The 21,964-nt window shown below is 39.5% G+C and overlaps 1 protein-coding gene and 2 long non-coding RNA genes across 6 annotated transcripts in view; 1 reads left to right on the top strand and 2 right to left on the bottom strand.

Annotated features, from left to right (window-relative positions):
* FTO (FTO alpha-ketoglutarate dependent dioxygenase) overlaps positions 1 to 21,964 on the bottom strand; it is a gene marked incomplete at its 5' end in the record, with an annotated part of 243,767 nt that overhangs the window by 212,984 nt on the left and 8,819 nt on the right. Inside the window, one exon of one of the 4 annotated variants that reach the window (XM_082770099.1) lies at positions 7,894 to 7,947. The exons of 2 other annotated variants lie outside the window; for them this stretch is intronic. Coding sequence is in view for 1 of the 2 variants with exons in the window: in XM_082770098.1 (XP_082626224.1) it covers positions 3,896 to 3,898 (3 nt within the window). Of the gene's footprint in view, positions 1 to 3,895; positions 3,933 to 7,893; positions 7,948 to 21,964 lie in introns of those variants that run through there. One more of the 4 variants, XM_082770098.1, reaches the window with a different exon arrangement.
* Positions 4,720 to 11,075, top strand: LOC309882734. The gene is made up of 4 exons (XR_014318346.1): positions 4,720 to 4,836; positions 7,460 to 7,546; positions 7,908 to 8,038; positions 8,141 to 11,075. It is a non-coding gene; the product is annotated as an uncharacterized lncRNA (long non-coding RNA).
* LOC309882735 lies at positions 5,568 to 7,964 on the bottom strand. The gene is made up of 3 exons (XR_014318347.1): positions 7,845 to 7,964; positions 6,814 to 6,961; positions 5,568 to 6,277 (listed from the first exon to the last, which is right to left on the bottom strand). It is a non-coding gene; the product is annotated as an uncharacterized lncRNA (long non-coding RNA).

Below are 21,964 nucleotides of genomic sequence, written 5' to 3'. Positions count from 1 at the left end.
GGTTTGTTCCAAACTCTTACAAAATTATTTTTGAAGGCATGCATGAAAGTCTCTGTCCAAGTGAAAAGATCACGGACACCTTAACATTCTCAACTCTGTTGCTTCCTTACAGCATACAAGACAAAAAGAAATTTCATTTCCCTCAGAATGTCTAACAAGGACTTAAATCAATTATTTTGTAATTTGGTACAGTGGTTTTGTAGGTTGGGGGTATTCTGAACCTGCAAGTCAAAAATCTAGGCCACCTTTTTGACACATGCTTTTAACACAAATGTGTGCTGAGTGACAGCAATGCAGATGCATTAATAACAGAGGCTGAGGGCACGGAACTGAGATGAAAAGAAGGCTGCCAGAGCTACCACTGTTCTTATTTGCTGGCTTACCATGCCATATTCCTTCCCCTTCTACACCAGAATTGCTTCAGCAGTAACTAAAACTAAAAGGTGAAAAAAAGAATGAACAGCACAGGAAAAATATTATATATATTTATTGGAAGGGGGGATTTTAAAATTCAAACCTATCAAACACCAGCAGACGATAGTCGATATTTAACACTACATATGGCAGGAAACCCATCTAAACTAGAAATGAGAAAGGTTTTTTTGTTTTGTTTTGTTTTGTTTTTTGTTTTGTTTTGTTTTAAATACAGGCTGGAAACTTGAGGCCCTATGTGAAATGGTTTGATGGTCTCAGTGCAGAGCTGCGCTTCCATATGATAAATGTCCCAAATCACTGTAATTTGAGTTAGTTCATTATAGAGGGATTTCATTAGATTTTTGCTTCGAAGTTGAACTAAAACCATATACCTTTACCTAGTAATTTTGGCAATCTTTAACTCTATTTGTCCTTGCCACCACATTTGCAAAGAAATATGAGAGGGATCCCTACCGCAGCACTTATTCAAGGACCTTTTCTTTTCCTTTGCACCAGAACAATTTCCAACATAGTGACTCATTTCCAGCTACTGAAGTGTGAGAAAGATATTTAACTTGTGCTTGCTACCCCTATTTTCATAACAGGCAGAATGTTTGAATGTCATCAACAGTACAGAGATCACCTCTAAATTGCGTAAGAGATTTGTTCCTCTAAAACAAGAATCCCAGGAATCTGTACAGAACTTGGAAAAGCATTACATCAGGCTTCTAAACATGCCGTTATTCAGAGACAGCGTACTCTGATTCCTACAGCCACTCATTCAATTTCTTTGTTCTGGAAGCTGACAAGTTAACTATTCTGTGCTTACAAATTTTCATTAGCCTATTAAAAAAGACTCAAATTTGTTTGCACTACACACCACGGGAATTAAAAAGTAGTTAATATATACCTATTCCAAAGTACTGTGCAGAAAACAGCGGTGTTGTACAGGGCTTAGGCTCTGACCCGCTTAACTTCATTCCCAGAATGCACGATCCATCACGTACAAAAACACTGAGGAAAATGTGAGGTGTTAGTAAGTACCACTGTTAGTGAGAAATTCTGCTAATTATTACACCAAATAAGCATAGTCAACAGGCCAGAGCTGTGAGAGGGCATGTTTCAGGGCATTAAATGGCTGCCTTGGATGGAGATGAATATATTACACTCTGCCCTTTAACAATAAAACAATTTCCCTGACACTTACAAACCCAGGCAGTTCCAGCAGCAGAGATGAAGAGCTCAAGACTGTACTTGGCATACGACGATGTTTCAGTGCCACCTAGTGACGTGCACTTTAACTTTATTGTCTCCTAAGATTTATAGAGCACAAAAAGTTCAAGAGCTAACTCAGCTCAAGCACTGGTGCCTACAGGACCAGCGAGCGGCCGTGCTCCTTGCGAAGAGGAGGCGAAGGAAGGTCATGGTGCAACAACCTCCTCCACCTTCTGTGCTATTACAATACTCACTCAGAAGGCTGATAAAGGTTTATATGCACTTCGATTACCAGCTGCTCTTACAGTCAAAAAGAAATGCCTTGCACAAACAGACAACACAGTGTGTACCAAAGCCTGTACTATGCACAAGGTTTCAATAGCCTGGGTATTTTATCAAATTGATTTTATTCCATCAACTTAAGCTTTTTCAGAGAGACTGTTTTTCCCTGTTTGAATGAAATTATTTGGAGTTTTTTCACAGCTTAAATACACATTTAAGCACATTCGTTCCTTGTTTGAATTTTGACACTTCGTATGCTTCTGCCACTGCATCTATTTCACATCTCCATTATCCTGTTGTGCTTCTGCTGAGTAGCACAACAGCAGAACTTAGGCTGATGCAGACTAACTAAATTTGGCAGGGCAACCTGGCCCCGGAAGAGCCAGGAAGAGGCTGAAATATTTTATGCAGACTATAAAATAATGCACATTGAATACCAGCACAATGGTCTACCAGCAACAAAAGCTACAAATCCACAAACTTAGATCAAGAAGAGATTGCAAAAGAGATGCTTAAATAATACAGAACAATCCCTGACTAAAACTCATTCCTGCACTGTGTGCAGCTTTTATTTCACATGATTTTAGAGAAAAAACAAGTGAAAGCTTGGATTAACAAAGTTTATCAAGGCCACCTGAAATGGTAATTCTTACTTTCCAATGATTCAAAGCCTAAATACATCGTTGCACATACAGCCATACTAGTAAACCATTGCAAAACTCACGTTAATACTTTTTCTAAAAAACAGTTGAAACTTTTTGCTTTCTTCAGTACCACATTCCCTAAAACACGATATGAAGAGACCGCAAGGGGAGAAAATCATGGTATTGGACAGTGGCCCAGTTCTGTGCTCCACCTGCATGACTTCCAGGATAACATGGGACCAACTTTTACAAGGAAAACAAATTACACAATGTACAACCCCAAACTAAGCTATTTGTGCACAATGTTACCTGGCATTCATTGCTTCCTGTTCCTAGTAAAATAATCATTTGGTGTGAATGCCAATGCCCGTCTGTTCTGGTACACCCTGCTCACTTCCTAAGCAAGCTGCACAACTCTGACCAAGTGTCCCCACTTGTAAGCAACCACTAATTTCCTCCAGCATCGTTACCCAATGTAAACACCATTTTCCACACAGGTGTCTCTCCCCAGTTTACTCCCCTCCTCCAAAAAAAGTTTTGTGGTAAATGTATGAACATTTTTCTTCCCAGCGGGATCAATGATAGCCCCTTGACTCACTGCGAGTTTTCCTCGCCTACACTGTCGTTGGGTAAGGATCAAACAGCACAGCCTCAGCTACCACATTTACTCCTCTCATCTAACAATCTTGTACCTCCGTAGTGCGTTGACAACACACAGGAATACACTAAGAGGCAGTTCCGATTGAAATTTATCTCTATCACAAAATTTTAAAAGGAAGATGCTTACAGATAGCTTTAAATATTCTCAAATTTCTGAAGCAGCAGGGAAAAGTGTGCATGTGCTCAGGTCCTGACTCTTACAGGGTCAGGACCCTGAAAATTATATTATTCTGCTAAAGATGAACAAAGAATCATCTTTATTTATCTATGTGCATCAAAAATAACAGAAAAGATGTGCAATCCAACATGATTTTTGAGTTAAAATTCCTACCTTGATGATCAGACTAAGACAACATAGCCCTGTGGATTAAACCTTTTCCAATGTTAGACAAATTGCTGTGATGTAAGGAGATGTCAGGCACTGCAGGACTGACAGACCTTCTGAAAGCCACCTGGGGAAGCTTCACTCATTGGACTGCACACTAAGCTCAGAAGCCTCTAGTGCAAATACACTTCAGATGTTTAATCTCTGCCTTAGGACTAAACTGCTACCACAAGAACCATTATTGCCCCTACTTGAAATAGCAAATAATAAAATATATGTATAATCTTGTTCCTTCCACGTAAGAGAATTCTGCTCATGGCTTCTCAAATCATGTCTCCAGAAACAGGGTTCTTACCATAAATGTATTTTCCTTTACACCTCTAGAAAGGCTTCACTGACCAATGCTTAACTTGTCATATGCCTTGGACGTTTCACGTTCATCATCTTCCATATTCCAAGGGATGCTTATTTCTTACAAACATGGATGACTTCAGCATGGCTAGCCATGTGCTAAGGAATGAACTGCATTTCTCCAATGAAACCAGTAAGCCGAGGAACAGCTCTGAGTAAAAAAGTAAAACAGCTCCTAGTACACATTTCCAAGGAATTCTGTTTACGCAAAGCCATTAAAAAAACAAACTGTTATCACTTAAAACTGTATTTGCTACCACAAATAAATTACTATATTAAAAAGTCGCTTGATGTTGCTCCTTTTCACTTCATTTTCAATTTTAATTTGTTTTCATTACAACAGAACAGATCATTAACTGTAAACAGGTTCATCATAATAATACAAGCATCACAGAGTATTTTAAAAAAATCAATTTCCTGTCACCTTTGTTTTATTTGTTTCCCTGTAAGCAATAGTGATTTGGAATTCATTAAATTGTGTAAGAACCTCCAACACAACTCATCTGCTCTTGCTTGAGTACAAAAAATAACTTGTTATCCAATGTTTCTGATACAGTACTTTTCTTTCAAAATCATGTGAAAAAAATCACGCATGACTTGTTGTGCAACACACAGTGCAAGCAATACCAACTGTTGTACAGCTGTAGTTTGCAGGTTCCCAAAAAGGGCACGTAAACAAGTACAATGCACTTCAAGGACTCTGGACATCAATAAAATGGATTTACTCCCAACAAACTGCTCAGCAGAGTAGAGGGAAGGAGGGGGAAGGACATTGCTTCTTGTTCTCAGGAATTCTTTTGAGCACAGCCAGAGTACAGCTGTCTATTGGACACCAACAGCAGATTCACAAGACAGCTGTGTTAGGAACACCAATGTCAAACTAAGGTAAGTGCAAGAAAAGCAGAGGGGTTCTGAGCTCTAGGAACATACATGCCCAAAATATATTTGTTTGGTGTAAAACACTATTCCTCTGCCGTTACCAATTCTTATTCTTCAACCTGTAATCATCTTTATATTACAGCAGGTATGGGGCAATATCCAAAATAATAATTATACTGATAAAGTCTTGACAATTGTCCTATACGACAAGTATTATTCGCAGGCTTCTGAAGTGTCATATAACATAACTAGACTGAAATACAATTGTGACTCCCAAATAATTACTTCGGTAATATGTATCTGTTAATGACCACCAGTATTTTTCTCTAAGACAGTTGTCATAGAAAAAGGCTACTTATACTGCACTGGGTTTTATTCACCTTACTGCAGAGACCATCTCTTTTCTGCTGCCAAGATGCTTTTGCTATATGTAAATATTTAATGCTATTGCCATCAGTCACTCTGTGCTCATATTGTCTGATCAAGCATCTATTACTGTCCGCTAGACACGCTGGAGGATAGCATTTTTTCATGTCTACGGCTCAGTCACATGCAGGCCCTACTTCGCAAGGGTTCTTCGAAGTTCAATAATTCATTAAACACTGCACAAAGGTCTGCATCATTTGCAAAAAAGCCTGATTGTAGAGAGTGCAAAATTATCAAAGCAACCCTAATAAAAACGTGATTTTAAAAGCAAAAACATTGGATGTTGTTCACAAGTATTTTATTCATGCACGTGCACACACTGAATTCAGGGAACAGGCTGTAATGCTTTATACAATAACAAAGAGTGGACTTGTACTGAGGGTACTGGAGCCAATCTAGATTACAGAAACAAATTTTATATCAGCAGAACTCCCAAGCAAAAAATACAACTTGATAGAAGTTAGAGCATACTGGATATATTTTAATTAACGTAATTCTCTAAAACAAAATTAAAAAACAGAGGTGAGTTTTACCCATTTGCAGTTGCATGCATCACAACATTTTTCTGTTTAACTAAATTCATAGCACTGTATGTAACAGATCTAAAAAAGCTAATATACATAACTTTTCTATCAACATTATCTCTCAATACACCTTCCAATAAAACACGTTAGAATTCAGACTTCTAAAACACTGAAGTCCTGCTAAGGAATTAAGGCAAATGGCCAGATTTCCCAAGAGGCTTACCTAGGATTAACAGATCTCTTGAAATCAGTCTCTTACTTTGTACGTAATGGTACAATCGGGATGCAAAATATAGAAACCCAACAATTATATCATAATCCAGTCTTTCAGCCATGTACAAGACATCAAGTGAGGGCAATGCAGGTGTTCAAGGTACCTGAGGTTGATTGGTTTGCTTGGAAGACTTAAGCAGGAACAACTAAGCAAGGAGAGGTTAAAAAACCTTTAAGAAGATATTTTGAATGTGTTGCTGTCATGATCTTTCAAGGAGAATGTTCTGAAATAAAAGGAAAACAATTAGCTATATGAGACATAGGGCAGTGCTTAAAGGGTCCGAACCATTTTTGTTTCAAATCTTTATTTTGTTTAGGCAAAAGGGAATCATTAGCTTTTTTTTTTTTTTTTTTTCCAAACTTAAGAAACAGTAAGCACCACAAACAGACCGTCATAGAGTGCAAGACAGCACAATTATTCCTTCTTTCCCAGTGGACTACCACCCTTTATGAACATATGACAAGATCCAGCTATTCATCAGAGAGGCTAGAAAGAAACGAAAATGTTGAATTCAAAAGATCTGCCTTTCAGTTAACATCCTTAATGTAAATTAGGGTTAAATGTGAATAAAATTAATATTTAATCACTTGAAAAACTTCCATTCCTTTCTTCTCTTTAAACTCTACAACTTAATTATAAAATAATGTAAAACAAGTGTAAATTTAAAAGAGTCATTTTGAAGACTTGCATTAATAGTTCAAGACCTAGTGACACTGAAGAAAAGGAGGGGAGTCCCAACATTATGTTGCTTTAAGGCACCTGTGTGATTCTGTTGCGTGCACGCAGGCAGCAGGAGCAGGAAGGCTGCCCCTGCCTGCTGGCAGCCGAGCACCGCTGCAGAGAGAGGGGCTGGTGGGCCACATGCAAACTCCTAGAAGAAGGGTTCAGCATGTTGCTTCGCATTTACCTGGGAAGGAAAAAGTTGGTGTCATACAGGGGCACGGCCCAATATCTAATGATGCAACATGATGCATGGTGCAAAATCAGGAGAAAAAGCATCAGCACAACTCTCCAAAGTCTTGCAGTGCTTGTGGAGTCTAAACTGCTGCCCCCTCAAACTTCGCTAAGGAAATCCCACGCCAGATGAATCCTGTAGCCCTTGTGGTTTGGCACACAGCAGTTACTGTTACATTGTCTGCACTTGCCATCCATCACTCTGCTGTGATGTGGCAAAGAATTACTTTCTGTTCTAACACAGAACTTTTTGAATCATAAAAAGAACATACAAAAGCTGAGGTTTTTCATAACTTTGTCTCTATGAAAGGTAATTTGGCAGTAAATACCTAAAGGGGTGCATGCTGCCATTCCTCTCTATGCATACTTTGAACTAAACCCAGGTTAGAAGTTGTCTCCTCGCACAATAAGGAAATTCAAAATCACTGCAATGTTTCCCATTCCTTTCCAGAACATAACCGAAGCAGTTTGTCACTTGCAAGACACGCACAAATGAAAGACAAGAGCGAGCTTCCCTGGGATGCTGCAGTCACACAGGGTTTGTAATGCTGAAAACCTAAATCCAAGAACTTCTTCCAAATCAGCTTTTGTTGAAACCTCTCGCTTCTTCTCTTACCCCCCAAAGCTTCCCCCTGCACCTGCTGTACTTGTTTCGACAATTTTCTCAGTTATAACCAACTTCAAAAAATTTGGCTTCTACGAGGATGCTCTGTTAGAAATGGCTGTAAGTAACAAGGAGTCCCAGTATTAACCTAATTCACCAAATAAACCCAGCAGCATTCTCTATCACTAAAGAGTAACACTCCCAGGCTGTTTTACTGAAGCAAATACACTACCAACAAACAGCAGCGCTCCATCCCCAGGTGTACTCAAACGTAACACAACCTCTCCTTCCGCAGGGAGAACTCCACGCAGAGAAACAGGGTCACCCTTCCCCAGCAGGGCTGGGCTCAGACGGGCACAGTGCTTCTGTCCCTGAGTCAGGCACGGGCTGGCATTGCATTTCTGCCCTGCATAAACCAAAGATACTGTATGTCATATACTTTACAAATATAGTTGTGTTTGTTTGTTTTTTAAGCAAGCTGCAAAGTGCAAAAGAAAAGTGATTGAAAAATGTGTTGTTTTTTTCCAGTACAAAGAGGCCAATGCTTCACTGAGCCTAAAAAGGTTTATTAGAGCCGACTCCTACCCGCGCTGTGATGGCCAAGTCCCTTTCCTAGTTGTTTAACTTCTGCTAATTGAACTTCACTCGCCTAGTGTAAACGAAGAGGTCTTATTTACTGTCCAATAACAGGTTTGCTTGCCCCTTTCTGCAATCACATTGTTTACATGGACTTGGTTGACTGTACTCCAGCACACAACATTTCTAAACCTGAATCCCAATCAGGGCTACCCTCATTAAAAATATGACCTTTCACCTGCTATGAAGCACTGCTAACATAAATTACATTTTGTTGTAGCCCAAAGGTGATAGAGATGAGAGTAGGATAAACAAGGAGTAATACAAAAGCCAGTTGGGTCAGCCTTTCATTACAGCCCTTTCAGAAGCTATTAATCTCGCTTGTAGTCAGTGGGCTGAAAATAATTACTTCTTCTAACCTATGTTGTACTCAAAAGCAGCAATAAGGACAGGTCATGCAAGACACAAATAATTCTTGGACCTCATAAAACCACTTCAAATGGTTTTAAGCGACCATCATGGCACGTTACTTCACATCCCACTGACAGGAGAAATCTCAGCAGTATCCCCTGCACCTTACGTTGCGTCGTCACCTGGTCCAGCTGCACGTGACCATAACATGCCATGAAGAGTACATAAAAAGTAACTGTGGCAAATGCAGAGGAACTACAAAACAGCTTTTTTGTTTTTAAAATGTGAACAGAGAATGCTTTTCATCAAGTCCATCTTCATTTACCTTTCAAATCAGGGTTTGCACTTAAAACTATGTAAGAAGCAGGCTTCACTTAGTTTAATCTAGCTAGCACGTCTTGGTTGCTTCCTGAAATACAGAGTTAGCACGGACCTTTAATACATTAAAAGATTCTCACGTTGACAACAAACAGGAGAACCCTGGGAATCACACTGCTACAGGGCAGCCCCAGAAAGAAATTACACTTGGTAACTCAGTGGCAGCTGAAAGTACTGGCTGGAGAATGTACAGTTACTTGGAAATTACAGGTTGGGAGAGCTCGCTGCCAGCCGTCAGGCTCCTAACAAGTTTGCACTGAACTGCATATGCAAAAAGCCGTATCTGCCCAAACAAAATGCTTGCTTAAACGTTCATCCTGTTGTGCATAAGCCATGGACAGATGGCTCTAGAATAAAATGAAGTTAAATGCTGTCTGAAAGCTCTGCCCACTAACAGCAACCTAGTGCTTATTCTTCTGAACTAAACGGCTAAGTGATAACAAGGAAGGCAGCAGAAAAGCAGAAATTTTGGGTTGTGTGGCATGAACAAAAATCCTATTCCACACTTGAGCACATCAGCATTTTACATACATCTGGGCAAGACCTTTTGCCTAGTAGCTAGAAGAGACTCGTGTTTCGCTGCACGCCACAAACAGCTACTGTAGGATGAGAACTGTGGGACGCTAACCAAAACTTCAGCAGTTGGCGCTTTTAATCTATTCATCAACTAACAAGCAAAGTACACATTTCAAGTTATAACCAATACTTACCACGGCCCATTCCTGAATTTCTACTGGCATCTCCGAAAAAAACAACCACACATTTATCTTACTGGTAAGGTAACAAATGGCTGAGGAAAGGAAAAATGGAATCAAAAACACTTACTGTATTTTTGTAGTGATAGCCAAGATTTCCTAATTTTGTTTGTTTTGTCATTGCTACTATTATTAACTTCTTTAAGTATAACCTACTGTATATAGGTACAGGACCTGGAGTCAGAAGAATTATTCAGTTCCAACTCCCTGTTTGAATGTGATGAAATCAATTAGCTTTCCTGAGGCTCATCTCTCTAATCCTCTATCTTCCCCCAAAATTCTTTCAAAACTTTTATAAAAAATAATAGGAAGCTCTCCCATGAATAATTTCAAATATCTCTGCCCCTAAACTAGTGTATAAGCAAACCCAGCCCGCTGTATAATAGGGACCTTTGCAGATGTAAGGAGGAGCACTAACATCTGGTTCAATTTAGAGCCAACCTAAGGGAGTACAGTGCCAGATCCTTCAGCACAGCTAAATCACCTCACATCAGATCTACTTCTAATGATCAGAAAATCAAGATGATGAAAGCAAAGAAAATTGCTTCAGTGTCTTGCTACCTAGCTATTGAACAGCTGAGCAATCTGCCCAAGGACAAAAGTGGGCATGCCAAAAAAAGGCAGGTAACTGCAAAACAAATACTAGCAAATGTTTAAGAAAGCAGAAGTAATGCCAAATGAGGTTGATGTTCACTACAAGCATGTTAGAAATCTAGCCTCACTGAGGTAGTTCCAAGAGGTCCATGCAAGGGTTCAAGGCTTTGGAAATCTCTCCCTTCCCCCTCCCCAAAAGCACAGGAATTCCTGTATTTCAAAGAACCTGGTGCAAACCCAGTTACAAGCCAGTCCTTATGAAATACAATGACAGATTTTAGTAGTAGGCAACAATGATTTTGTCTACCTGCATCTTTCTTTTAGTACTTCATGGCCAATTACGGTAAAAGTTGCTCAACAGGATGCATACATAAGAAAATCCCTGTCACAGAGCAGATGCAAATTTAATTACTTTAAGTTAAACCTTCCATCTTGTCTAGAGGTCCTTCAAAAATGCAACTGTAAACAAGCACTACATTGCAATCAGGTGTCAAGGGCTTATTTGATCTCTTGCAAAATATGTCACAAATCACTGGCAGAAAGTGGGTCGAGAGAGAGAACAAAGGAAGAAACTGTCAATGGACTAGGTAGCTCATGTGAGCGTGCCTATTAGTGCACTGGATCTTCCTGCTCCTGTCTAACGCTGTCCATATAAAACCTTCTTCATTTGACAGTGTTCTGTTATCCTGCATTTGATGTAATTTTTCTGTAGTAAGCAAAAAAAAGAATCTGCAAAAAGAACTGATGGAGTAACTGAAAACCACTGAAGATTCCAAAATTGTTCTGCTAAAATATCACTTCTGTGCTATTGCCGTTGGCTTTTGTTTTTTGCTTTTTTAAAATACTGTTACATAACTTCCCAAGGCTCTCAGTATGTATGGGAAAATGGTCACATTGAAGTTGGAAGGAAACGAACTCTACTTTGCACAGAATTACAGGTGGTCCCAAACAAGGAATAGGTGCCATCATCTTAAGAAACTGAACAACAATATTATGCATATGCTTTGCTTCCAGCCAGTTGTACGCGGTGCACACATTTTACCTTTCATTGAAACATCAGGTACTTTGGGGGCCTAGAAGCAAAATACCAGATAGCTCTCTGCAGCCTGATCAGTCAATAACTGCTCATTATGAATTCCTCCGCTAACTCAGAATGTACAAAGTATTAGTACTTCAAAGAAATTTGAGAATACACAACTGTGAAGACATACACAACTTGCCACAAGAGGTATGAGTACATTTTGCTGCACACACTCAGTTAAACGATCCAACTGCACAGTTATGAAGTATCATTAAAAATGCACAGAAAATTCAAGACTGAATATGCCAAACAGCTCAGTTCTTTTGCAACCTACACAGTTAAGCAATAGGAGGACTGTGCTACTGGAGCAACAATGACTGAGTGGTCTGCGTGGCACAGCTTCTCTCAAGACCTACGTGCTGGGGGGGAGGTGGCAGAGGGGTGTGGGGAGCAAACTAACCCAAAATACATTGGATCCAACCACCACGGCCACATAGCAGCACGATGTGATAGTTGTGGGTCTGTGTTCTGTAAGATCACCTAGAATCCTTGGGCAAAGGCAGACTAGATCTTGAGTACCTAAGCCCTTCTACATCCTAGTGTACTTCCTATAGCCTTACAAGCTGATCTAATACCTATTGCCTCTATCAAACTTGTCTTAATCTAGCAAAGAATTTACCACAACTGCATTTCTTAAATATACTTCAACACCAACGTCAAAAGCTTTATCTCCACTTTCTGACTCAAACAGTGCAATTTACACATAATGCTCATCAGAAATTTTCTGTTTATGCACCCATGCGTTATGGGGGAAAAATGGAAAAAATTGTGTTTATAAATTGTGGTTCTACTATGTAGTGAGATAATAGTCCAATGCACTTCCAGGAAACCAGGACACAGCCTTACTATATGTAAGGCAATGACATTATCAAAAACTGTGTCTTTCACACCAGAGAAGACCTACCTAAAACAGGCTAAGGAGCTTCTCCTTCATACAACAAGAAGAATCAGACACTAGAAAATGAAGTATTTTCTTCTTTGGCTTACAAAACCAAGCTTTTCTACGCTAATCTAAGCTAAAAAACAAACAGAAAAACAGAACAAGGAGGGCTAGGAAGCTGACTGCCTAGAGTCATTTCTACTCACCCAAAATTTGATTAATGCCTACCTTCTGGTGCTAGAGATTCACAAGAATCAAAAATAACTTAGGTTTCAATGACACAATTAGTTTTTCTTCTCAGAAAAAGAAAAGTTGAATCTGACTGGAGATGATAAATCAGGCTGTATAAAACAGGAACCCCAAAGCTGCTTGTTTACCATTCCCCTCTACTAACGTTGGCAACAAGATAAACCTAAGCAGAAGACAGAATTGTACTTTTTTTTTTTTTTTTAATAGAAATCTTCAGTTGCTGCTTTAGAGGGGCAGACCAGTCTCTTTAACCTCGAAGTACATAATCCTAATACCACGAACTAACAGGGGATAAAAAAAAATAAATCAAAAACAGTTGACTGTGAAAAAATAATACTGCTGTTCAGGCTCCTCAAGTTTGTATATCTGTAAAGGGAAAAATGAGACAGAAGAAATATTCAGAATTGCTAAATGAAGAAGGGAAGGTACACTGGGCAAGGCCTTACTTTGCTTCCTCTCCAGGCTATCTCCCCTATGTAAGCAGGGCTGTATGTCATATTTACCAAGCCGGTAAGTTGAGTTTAGCCACGTTTAATACGTACCACACATAGTACTGAGCAAAGAAACCAAACTGCCGAAGCTCTCCCATCTAGTTCGCTTGATTAGCGGAATGCACCTTTAATAAGCAAAACCAGCAGGTGCTCTCACTTCCTTTTAAAAAGGAAAATTTCCTCTTAGTTTAAAAAGAGAACTTTGAGTGTACGTCATTTTATTCACATATTAGGTAAGAGTAGTTGCAATCACTTAGAACAGGCTGGCTGCATTTTTAAAATCCATCAGGTTAACAGTGCATTTACCAACAAAAATGCTCTGCATCTATTTATCTCATTCCAACAAAATTTAAACAGTGCAATGCATTATTCATCTATCCATATTATAAACTGTTGTGTACATTAAGTGGATAATATTATTAACACTGATGTTTCTGTAGGCTATTCATAAAATAAATGGTGGACAAAGTAATTCCATCTATTACACAGGGAATTCAATAACAATAATAATGAGAAAATTGCAATAGACATCGTGAGTAATAATCAGAACTAGAACGACAACTGTAACAATATATCCATTGTGGAAATGTTCTGATTATAGAAACAGACTAATCTGCAATTTTTCATCACTGATAAACTCTGGAAACCAGCCAGAATTCCCATTATATTTTATCCCTGCCAGTTTGTGCCTAAAACAGCTGCAAAAAACCTACTTGATTTATTAATTTAATGAGAAATAGATAGATGTTGTTTGCTGTGATAGAGGCATACGTGCAGCATGACATCGTACCGCTATACCTGCCTCAACACTCCAGCTAGCAAAGTGTACTCTACCTTCCCACGTCTGTAGCTACAAATGCGACACAGGCAGTTTTGCCAGCATCATGTCACACAGCTCTCCTGCCTTGTCAGTCCACGTTCTCCAAGGCTTCTTGTTAACATTTACAGGCACCATGTGATCCTGCTTTAGAGGCTGCAGCAGTGACTGCTTGTGTCAGAACAGAGATCGAGGTAATTTTCTGGTTTGAAAGCTTCAGTGGTCTTAGTTCAAATTTTTATTACCTCCAATACCTTAACATTTTTACTGCCGCAAGTACAGTAATGCCTAGAAATTATCTGCAGAAGCACAGAAAAGTGTATGGCCTGCTGTAAACACAATTGAGTACGGCTAAGATTAGCCACAAAGAGTCCAGCAAGTTTTGAAGAGGGATCACAACAGAAGCCCTAGGACTGGGCATCCAAGCCACTCACCAACGGTACGAGTTTGTGCAGTCAGCACACCACGTGAGATTTTCTACACATACTGCCACTTCAGCAGGAAAAGACAACGTGTGGCGAGCACCAGGGACTGTTACATAAAGGCGCCCTAGGACAATGCCATCCATCTTGTGTTTTCTGCCTCCTGGTAGGGCTGCACGAACTTACCAGCCAGAGACTAAAGCGGGTGAGGTGTGGTCCAGCTTCACGGTGCAGGCCAGATGGGGAAGATGCTGCACTTGGCAGAGAGCCCAAGGAGAAAGCCCTACAGGGAGTTAGGGAGAGGCAAACACACTTGACAGCGACACAAGAGCTCTCGCCCAGGCATCATCCATGGGGATCCTTCATTCCCCTCAGCTCATTTTGTCACTGCATATGCACAGTGTGACTGAATGTATTATGCATGGCAAATAATCCCGCTGCTGGCACTGTCAAGAAGTCACTGAGTTTTTATTCTGCGTGCAAAGGGCTGCAATTTTACACGTGCAGATAGGGTTTGGAATTTTCAAACATTTCCAAAAGTCAATCAGAAAGGAGAGAAAATTAGGGCTAGGGTCATAGGGTAGATTCCACATGCCAAAGGTTTTCAAAAAAAAAAAAAAAATCAGTGCCGAGGTGCTGAACATGCTCTCTTCTGACAGAGCAGCCCAGACTCGCAGCCAGGTGTCTCTTCAAAGGACTCAACGACCAAGTCCCAGCAGGTGCTTACACACCAGCAGGCCACATGTTCTCACGCTTCTTGTTGGATTTTTTTTTAATTATAGCTATGTTAACATCCCAAATTAAAGAATCCTTCCATTCCCCCCCACCCTGAAAGCGTTAATTATTATTGTTCATTACCTTTCAAAACCAAGAGCTAACAGATGCCCAAGCGAACAAAGAGTTGTCTTTAAAAATTTTGATTTAAAAATTACAATGTAATACAAGCACTAATTTGATGATAGTCGGCTTCCTATCCAGTGAAGTCTCACTCTTATAACAAGATATTTTTTTTTTTTTTTTGAACACCAGTCAGCAAGGACCAAGTTAGGCCATTGACAAGGCCAGAATTTACATTGATCACGTATTTTTCAGTTTTCCAAAGTTAAATAAAGGTTACTTCACACCTTTTCATTATTTTAACAAAGTACTAAAATACTGATTTATTCTCTCAGATGTTCAGACTTCAGTTGGTAAGTAACAAAAGGAAGTGCCTGCTGCAGGCATACGGCCCATAAGGTTCCTCGTAAAGCAATGGTAACAGATACTGCACTCATCTAAAAGGATGCTGTAAATAAATCATACAGCCTGTTTCATTATTTCAGAAAAAAATCCGAGCTTTCAAACCAAAGAAAGTTATGACACAACAAACTCATGGGAGAAGGATCTTCGGTATTTCATCACTATCTTGTAAAGCACGGACCGCTGCTGAAACACACTCCATTTTAAACATCAATAAAACTCATAACAGAAGTCTTTCCTTCATTCTTAAATCCAGTTCCTGATTAGCATGAAGACCACCTTCATTTGATTTACAGAATGCCACAGATCTATTACTTATAGCTCAAAGGACATTGAATGCTTTGACGTGTTCCAGGTCTGCAGTTTAAATCAACTAAATTATTATACATCTCATCACTCACGGTTACGTTGAGTGCCTGTTCTGTTACTGCTAAATGAATTGTTACAAAACTATAAACGTTATGGAATGCTGCAGAGTCCTTGGTCTTTGACCGGAGACCACTTATTTCCACAAAACAACTGAAGTGCTTGTATTACCTCCGTGCATGATTAAATCCCGCATGTTGCACCGTAACAGGTGCATCAGAACTTCAAGATACGACTCAAAATATGTCAGCTTTTTTTGTGTATGTACAAAAAGGCCACAGACAAGCAGAAAGCAGGGTTAAATGTCGAACTTGAACCTTGAGTGTCTGAAGTCGTCAGAAGGAATCTCTTGATACGTATCACATGTCCTGCGATACCAACAGCTTACACAATAAGAAATCTCCACATTTCTTCATAGCCTTGTTTAGCGGCATGAAACAGTTCCTTCTTTCTACCCCTGAGTATATTTTATCAGTAGCTAGAAATGTCAAATACTTCTATGGTAAACAGAAATATCCTGGCCTTTTTTTTTTTTTTTTTTTTCCTACACACCAATACTAAAGAAGGTGACAATATGATCTGCCTCGGGCAACTCTATCACCAACCACAGTAGACAGGTCATTTTCCTTTTATCAAAGAGGAGAGTAGGTCATCGCATTTTAGTGCATGTTGACACCACCGCTAGTAAAAAGAGATAAGAATTCAGTGCCCTTAAGGTGCCTTAACCTCTATTTTACCTAATACAGATATTTCACAGCTATTGCATTAAAGGCAGAAGAGAGACAGATTTGTACTCTGGAAGAATGCACTACAAAGGTCTCAACCTCTGTGACAAGCTGGTATCTGTACTGCAGAGAAGGTAGGTGACAACAAAGCACTTCACTTAAGGTACCTACCTCTTTTTATTTCGCATAACTGGATTAATTTTTTTCCTGTAACACCACAGAGCATCATGCACGTCTAACCTCTCAAGCACATGTCCGCAGTTTCCAAACATTTTTAGAAGTTGGAATTAAAAGCATACGCACATCTCCTGCCCTCCTGAAAACAACTTTCAGAAGTTTCTCTGCTTGCTTAAACCATTTTGCTTTCAGTTGGGATATCCTAACTCTGAACACAAAGTAATGACACTTACCTATAGTTCCCTTTAATCGTTGTCCTTGTGCTTTCAAACATTTGGTTCAAACATCTTAAACTTGAAAGATGCTTTTATGGCAACGCACCTTACGTTGTTTAAGACAGTAGGGGAAAAATGCCACTTTCTAATTGCTAAATATGCAGCTATCTGAACATGGCAAGTTACATTTTATTGCATTTTCTGTTAATAAACTGGTTTTAAAATAATGGGGAGATAAAAGAATCTGCTTGCCGAGAACATCAACACAAACTGCTCAGTTATTACCAAGGAGTGGACAACATTCACAAAAGGACTTTTCTTTTTGGAAAACTATAAAGATGAAATGCACTTGCAATAAACTGCATGATGGATGGTCAGTTTCTTCTGCACAAAAGTGTGAAATGTTACTTCAAAAAGGGCAAAAGAAATTCTGGTTAGAAGAACAGATGTTCTGTACCTTAGGAGAAATGGGAAATTTGCGCTTAAAGATTCTAAGCACAATTTCTTCTTTCCCCCAGGAACACAGCTACAAGCAGTATAGTTAACTCCCACTAGAAATTAAAGCTTGATTTTTACAGAGGAAGAACAAAACTTCTTCCTGAAACGGGAAATAACATTCCTTTATTCTGGAAATTAGTCCAGTTAATTTTTCTATTTGTTTCAGTAACATCTTCTAAGCTACGCAGGCCAAGAGAGCAGTTCTATGTGTAGAGACCATATCAACAAACAATGGTTCATCATTTAAGCACTATTTATGTGCATATTTACACTTAAACTGTTGCATATGTGCATGGATGCCCTTACAAAATTTAGTTCTCCTTCACCAGAAGGTATTCCACCACCTATGAAGAGGGAAATATCAACCAAAACTTAGTAACAAAAATAGTGACCAAGAATAAAAGTTGTTTAGAGGAACGTGATTTTAATGTCTAGTAGCCAACCATTTTGCTCACCAAAGAATTTTGTACGTGTTTTATATGCATACATACATGTGTATATGCATGCAAACATCCATCTGAACACATGCATTTTATACTTCATTTCAGGCAAGGCACATACTAATGCATCAGCAAAGACTGAAATCAAGGAGTAAAACTTTTAATAAACAGGAATAGCATTTAAGATAAAGAGCAAGACAACCAAAACCAGAAATCGTCATGACACAATCTAATTTGTTAGATCAGTGCATCTGAACACAGGTCTCTTGCAAATGGCATTGTAAGCAAAAAAAAAATAAATCTGTTTTTGAAATTACATACAGGGAAAAATAGCTTGAAAAGAACAGTTATTGTCACTAATCAACTTAATCACTTTGGGGGATTTTATTGTTTATAATTAACTAACATGAGGATGTTTTAAAATTAAAAAAAAAAAAAAGTGTATCTCATAGCCAATTAGCAATATAATGCTATTTTTATGCTTTGGACAGAAGTTGTCTGTTATGAACAACCTCTACTGAATCTCATTTTTTAATGTTGATATTTATACTCTGATGTAATGTTGATACACTATTTCAAATCTGAATGAACTGAGATGTTTTGAGAAGAAAAAACAGATGCATTTAACATTTAAGAAATAAACTGCAGTTACAGATGGTTTTGTCCAAGTGACTAGTGAATGTGATGTTAAAGCAGGATACAACTCTTCCAAACATGAAGTAATTCTTGGTATTTTACTGTACCATAGCTTCCACGAATGATTCGCTTGCACACCAAGCTTGCGTTCCTACTTAACCCACTGGTACAATTCCTATTCATTTGATCAAGAGTGAGGTTCAGGCCCAAATGTCTTTAGCATTCATTGTTAGAAAACAGAAATATGTCTCGTGTCAAGCATTTATCTTAGTGATTTTCAGGTTTATATATTCAGTTCTTTATACTCAATTTTGATGCTCTTTTATGCACTGTGCACTGTACTTGAGAGAAAAATGACTATTTCACATGGCCTTGGGTTTCTTACTTTATTATGATAAATCCTATCTTCTGTCAGAGTCTTTCGGGGAGGGTGGGGGGGAAGGTACCTGAAATAAACAATATTTCAGTCATTTTAAGTTCTCAAAACTGCTTTACAAATCACACAGCCTGACCCTCTTCTCTAATATCACATTACAGCAAGATCCAAAGTAGCTCTCCTCTTTGACAGCTAACCTCAGGCACCACTGGTCTAGCCTCTTGCTGCTTACACTGCCGGCTGAAAAGCTGAGAGGATACGCAAGACAAGCTGAGAGTTTAACTGGCAGAGCTGTTCAAATCTAAATCGTGCTATCTGAAACTTAGACCACAGGAGACAGCAGTTGACTTTTTACCCTGGCAGCCGATTCAACCTCTTGGCCCTGTGCAAGTCGCATGAATACATTTAGCCACACAGAAACGATCTCCCTATATTATGATCAAAGACGCGTCCGGCACACATTTTTTATGCACATTTGATCACTCCGTTGACAGTCGTGGAAGTTAAGTAATATGGACTGCTGCACATGGGCTTCAAACCTTGCTGGAGCCCAATGGCAGGCTCCTTCTGACAGTCGAATAATGACAGGCGCGTTGCAGGCCGATGCCCGTCATTCAGGAGCACCTCGGCCTGCTCCAGCCGTTGCGCAGCGACTAAGTGGACGGTCAAAGGTTAAGCTCGAAGAAGACAGCAATGAAGGGCAACTGTCATGCACCACTGAGTACTGCGAGGCAGCGAGGAGGGGTTGTCTTCTGAAGAACATGCAAAGCGTTCTCATTCTGTCCAGGCAGACACATATTTGAAGGTCCTAAATGAGACCACTGCCAATTCATGAAGAGCCAAACTGACAGCATGCCATTCAAGCTGTCCGTCACAATTTGGACGTTTTTTTATTTCAAATCACAAATGCATGCAAAGTATAACGTTAAGCACAACTCCCAGCAGTTGTTTTAAGCAAGCCAGACTTGGCAGGGTGTAAGGGGTGAGGGGAAAGACATCTAAACTCTCCCTTCTTGCTTTCAATATTTAAGTATTTCACAGGGGTTTCTTCAGTTTTCATGCAACGGCATGCATTTATTTCCAGAATTACATCTCTTGTACCCCTTTTATACCTGGGTTTCTTGTGGTAGTAAAAGGCAGAGCCTAACATTTTATAATTAGGGTTAACACAATCACCTGGTATTGCAATTTTGCACATGTACATTAATATTGCAACACAGGAATATATTAAAGCATGCAAATAAACGCTTTGCATGAGTCTCTAAATATCCTAAGCATTTCTGTTATGAATGGTCCAATAACAGGATTTCCTATTTGTTTAAAAGCACTGTTTTGTGGGGAGTTATGGCTCGAACAGCATGATTAACAATGAAATAGCAGTGTTTTGCATAAAACGTATACATCTTACTTTTAACCCATTGCCAGTAAAGATGTATATTTCTTACTTAACATTTAAATTATGTAATCATATTCACACTTGCCTCTATTAACATATAAAAGACTCCAGGAAAAATAGAAATACTTTTGTTTTATTATTAGATAAACAGTGATGCCTCTCATCTTTCACACGAAACCGTGCCTGACACTAAATCTTCCCAGGCTGACAAAGGATCATGCGGGTTAGCTCTTTATGCCCTTTTCATGAACAGTCCATCTCTCCCGCACGTACAGGGCCAAGCCCTGCCCCTGAACAGAACAGATCACCACGCAAGCCGCTCGTTCCTCTTTGCTGGGTCACTGGCATCGTCCCGTTTGTGACACGACTGCTTTGTATTGATTTCTGTCCAACATGTTTAGGACCTTACTCACAAACTGCGCTTCACAAACTAAAGAGAAAGTGAATCTGCATTATTTATGAGGAATACGTGTGGATCATGAAGCATAAAGCCACGTGCCTGTCACACCGCCCTCCAGCTCTTCAAGGCAGGGACTAGACTGCTATGTTCTATTGCACGAGCCGTACTGGTCGACACCGGAAAATCGTAGTTAATGACAAACCTACTTTTTAAATCACAATGAATGGCTTTCAGGAAGCCACAAGCATAAAATCATTTCAGACAAAAGGACACCTAAATATGAGGTGAGAGGATACACCAAGAGCAAAAGGTAAGCACGTTGCCTATCCCAACTACTTCAGTAAGGACATTTCTAAAGCAGTTCAGGAAGGCTGACCTGCAGTCTATCAGAACAGTTTAGGATCAAACTCAACTAAGAGCCCTATTATTTACAGGGACCCAGCACCAAAATTTGTCACTGCCAGGTGATTTTGCGGAGTTTTCCAAAGTACCAGATCTTGGGCTCAGGAGCTTTTAGGAAAGTTTCAACTCTCATTTGCAACAACAGAGAACAGCTCATGGAAAGTGACTTGAAAACATGAACTCTAAGAACGCAAAGAAACCAGAAGGCAAGTATACAGAATAACAAAGCACTGGAAATTGCAGTACTGGCCAGGGAAAAACAAAAGAAAACATCAGAAGAAGGCCAAAGTGGGAATCAGATCTCCTGCTACATTTCTGGTTGCAGGAAACAATTACTGGTACGTTACTGCTACCTCTGGAGTGTGCAGGATGTAACACAGATCTGAAACACAATACAAAATAATTCTGTCCCCGAATCTACAGAAATTCCCCATAACAGATTCAAGAAAAAAATGTTAAAGAGGAAGGTGCCAAGAAGTGTGGTTTTCTACTAACACAAGAGAAGTTAAAAGCCTTCTGAAGTCTTAAAATACACTGCTAGGAAATCAAAGCATCAGTAGAGCTCATTGACTGCCTTTACCTCAGTTTCCTCCACATGCAAATACTCTCCATAAGCACTTTCCCACTGATTCATGACTGATACCATGTGACTGGATCACACGACTATTTTTCAAACACCAGTGGTGTAAATCCAGGAAACAAAAAGCAGCACACACCAAAAGGCTGCCAGGCTTGACAACACGGAAGCTTAATAGCTTCTGTTGTAAGGAATCAGAGAAGTCTGTGCTAACTTGACATTTGTCCGGGTCCTTTTCCTCCTGGGAAGTT

This window comes from Aythya marila (genome assembly GCF_965140915.1).
Source record: "Aythya marila genome assembly, chromosome: 12".
Taxonomy (NCBI): domain Eukaryota; kingdom Metazoa; phylum Chordata; class Aves; order Anseriformes; family Anatidae; genus Aythya; species Aythya marila.
The sequence above is the reverse complement of the archived record's forward strand: the minus strand, read 5'-3'. Positions and strand labels throughout refer to the sequence as shown.